Source organism: Octopus bimaculoides, chromosome 6 (assembly GCF_001194135.2).
Source record: "Octopus bimaculoides isolate UCB-OBI-ISO-001 chromosome 6, ASM119413v2, whole genome shotgun sequence".
NCBI classification, from domain to species: Eukaryota; Metazoa; Mollusca; class Cephalopoda; order Octopoda; family Octopodidae; genus Octopus; species Octopus bimaculoides.
The window spans coordinates 116,419,862-116,420,617 of NC_068986.1; the positions used below are offsets into that span (position 1 = coordinate 116,419,862).

Below are 756 nucleotides of genomic sequence, written 5' to 3' on the forward strand. Positions count from 1 at the left end.
TATATATATATATATATATATATATATATATATATATATGCATATATATATATATGCATATAGATATATGCATGCATATGTGTGTGTGTGTGTGTGCATATATACATGTATTAATACAGTTATTTCACCGATTTACCGGTTCTTTGATTCCAAAGCTTTGACAGATAAACCGTTTTGTGAACATACACACACACACACACACACACACACACACACACACACACACACACATGCACGCATATATCCATATACAATAATATATATATAAATTTACAATTATATTAATATATATATACATATACAATTATATATATATGTGTGTATATGTATGCCTGTGTGTGTATAGGTATGAACGTATGTTTATGTATGTCTATATATATATATCTATGTCTGTCTCTGTGTGTCTTTATGTCTATGTACGTGTATGTATGTATATTCTTTGCGTTGTTGTTGTTGTTTTCAGTGGGTCAAACCCCAACTCTAGATGGCACAGGTAAGCTTCCATTTACATGTATGCAATGCTTTTTAATATTGTTGTTGTTCTTGTTCTCTTCTTCTTCTTGCTATTGTTCACGACATTTGAAATAATCGTCATCCTCATTATTAAAACTATTTATCGTCATCATCATCATCGTCATCATCACCATCATCACCATAATCATCATCACCACCACCATCGTCATCATCATCATCATCACCACTATCATCATCATCACCACCACCATCATCAAAATCATCCCCACAATCAACATCATC

At 31.6% G+C, this 756-nt stretch overlaps 1 protein-coding gene across 1 annotated transcript in view; it reads left to right on the top strand.

The window, feature by feature from the left end:
* LOC106881345 (SPARC-related modular calcium-binding protein 1) overlaps positions 1-756 on the top strand; it is a 199,144-nt gene that overhangs the window by 120,658 nt on the left and 77,730 nt on the right. The window contains exon 7 of the mRNA XM_052968510.1: positions 464-493. Coding sequence (XP_052824470.1) covers positions 464-493 — 30 coding nt within the window. The remainder of the gene's footprint in view (positions 1-463; positions 494-756) is intronic.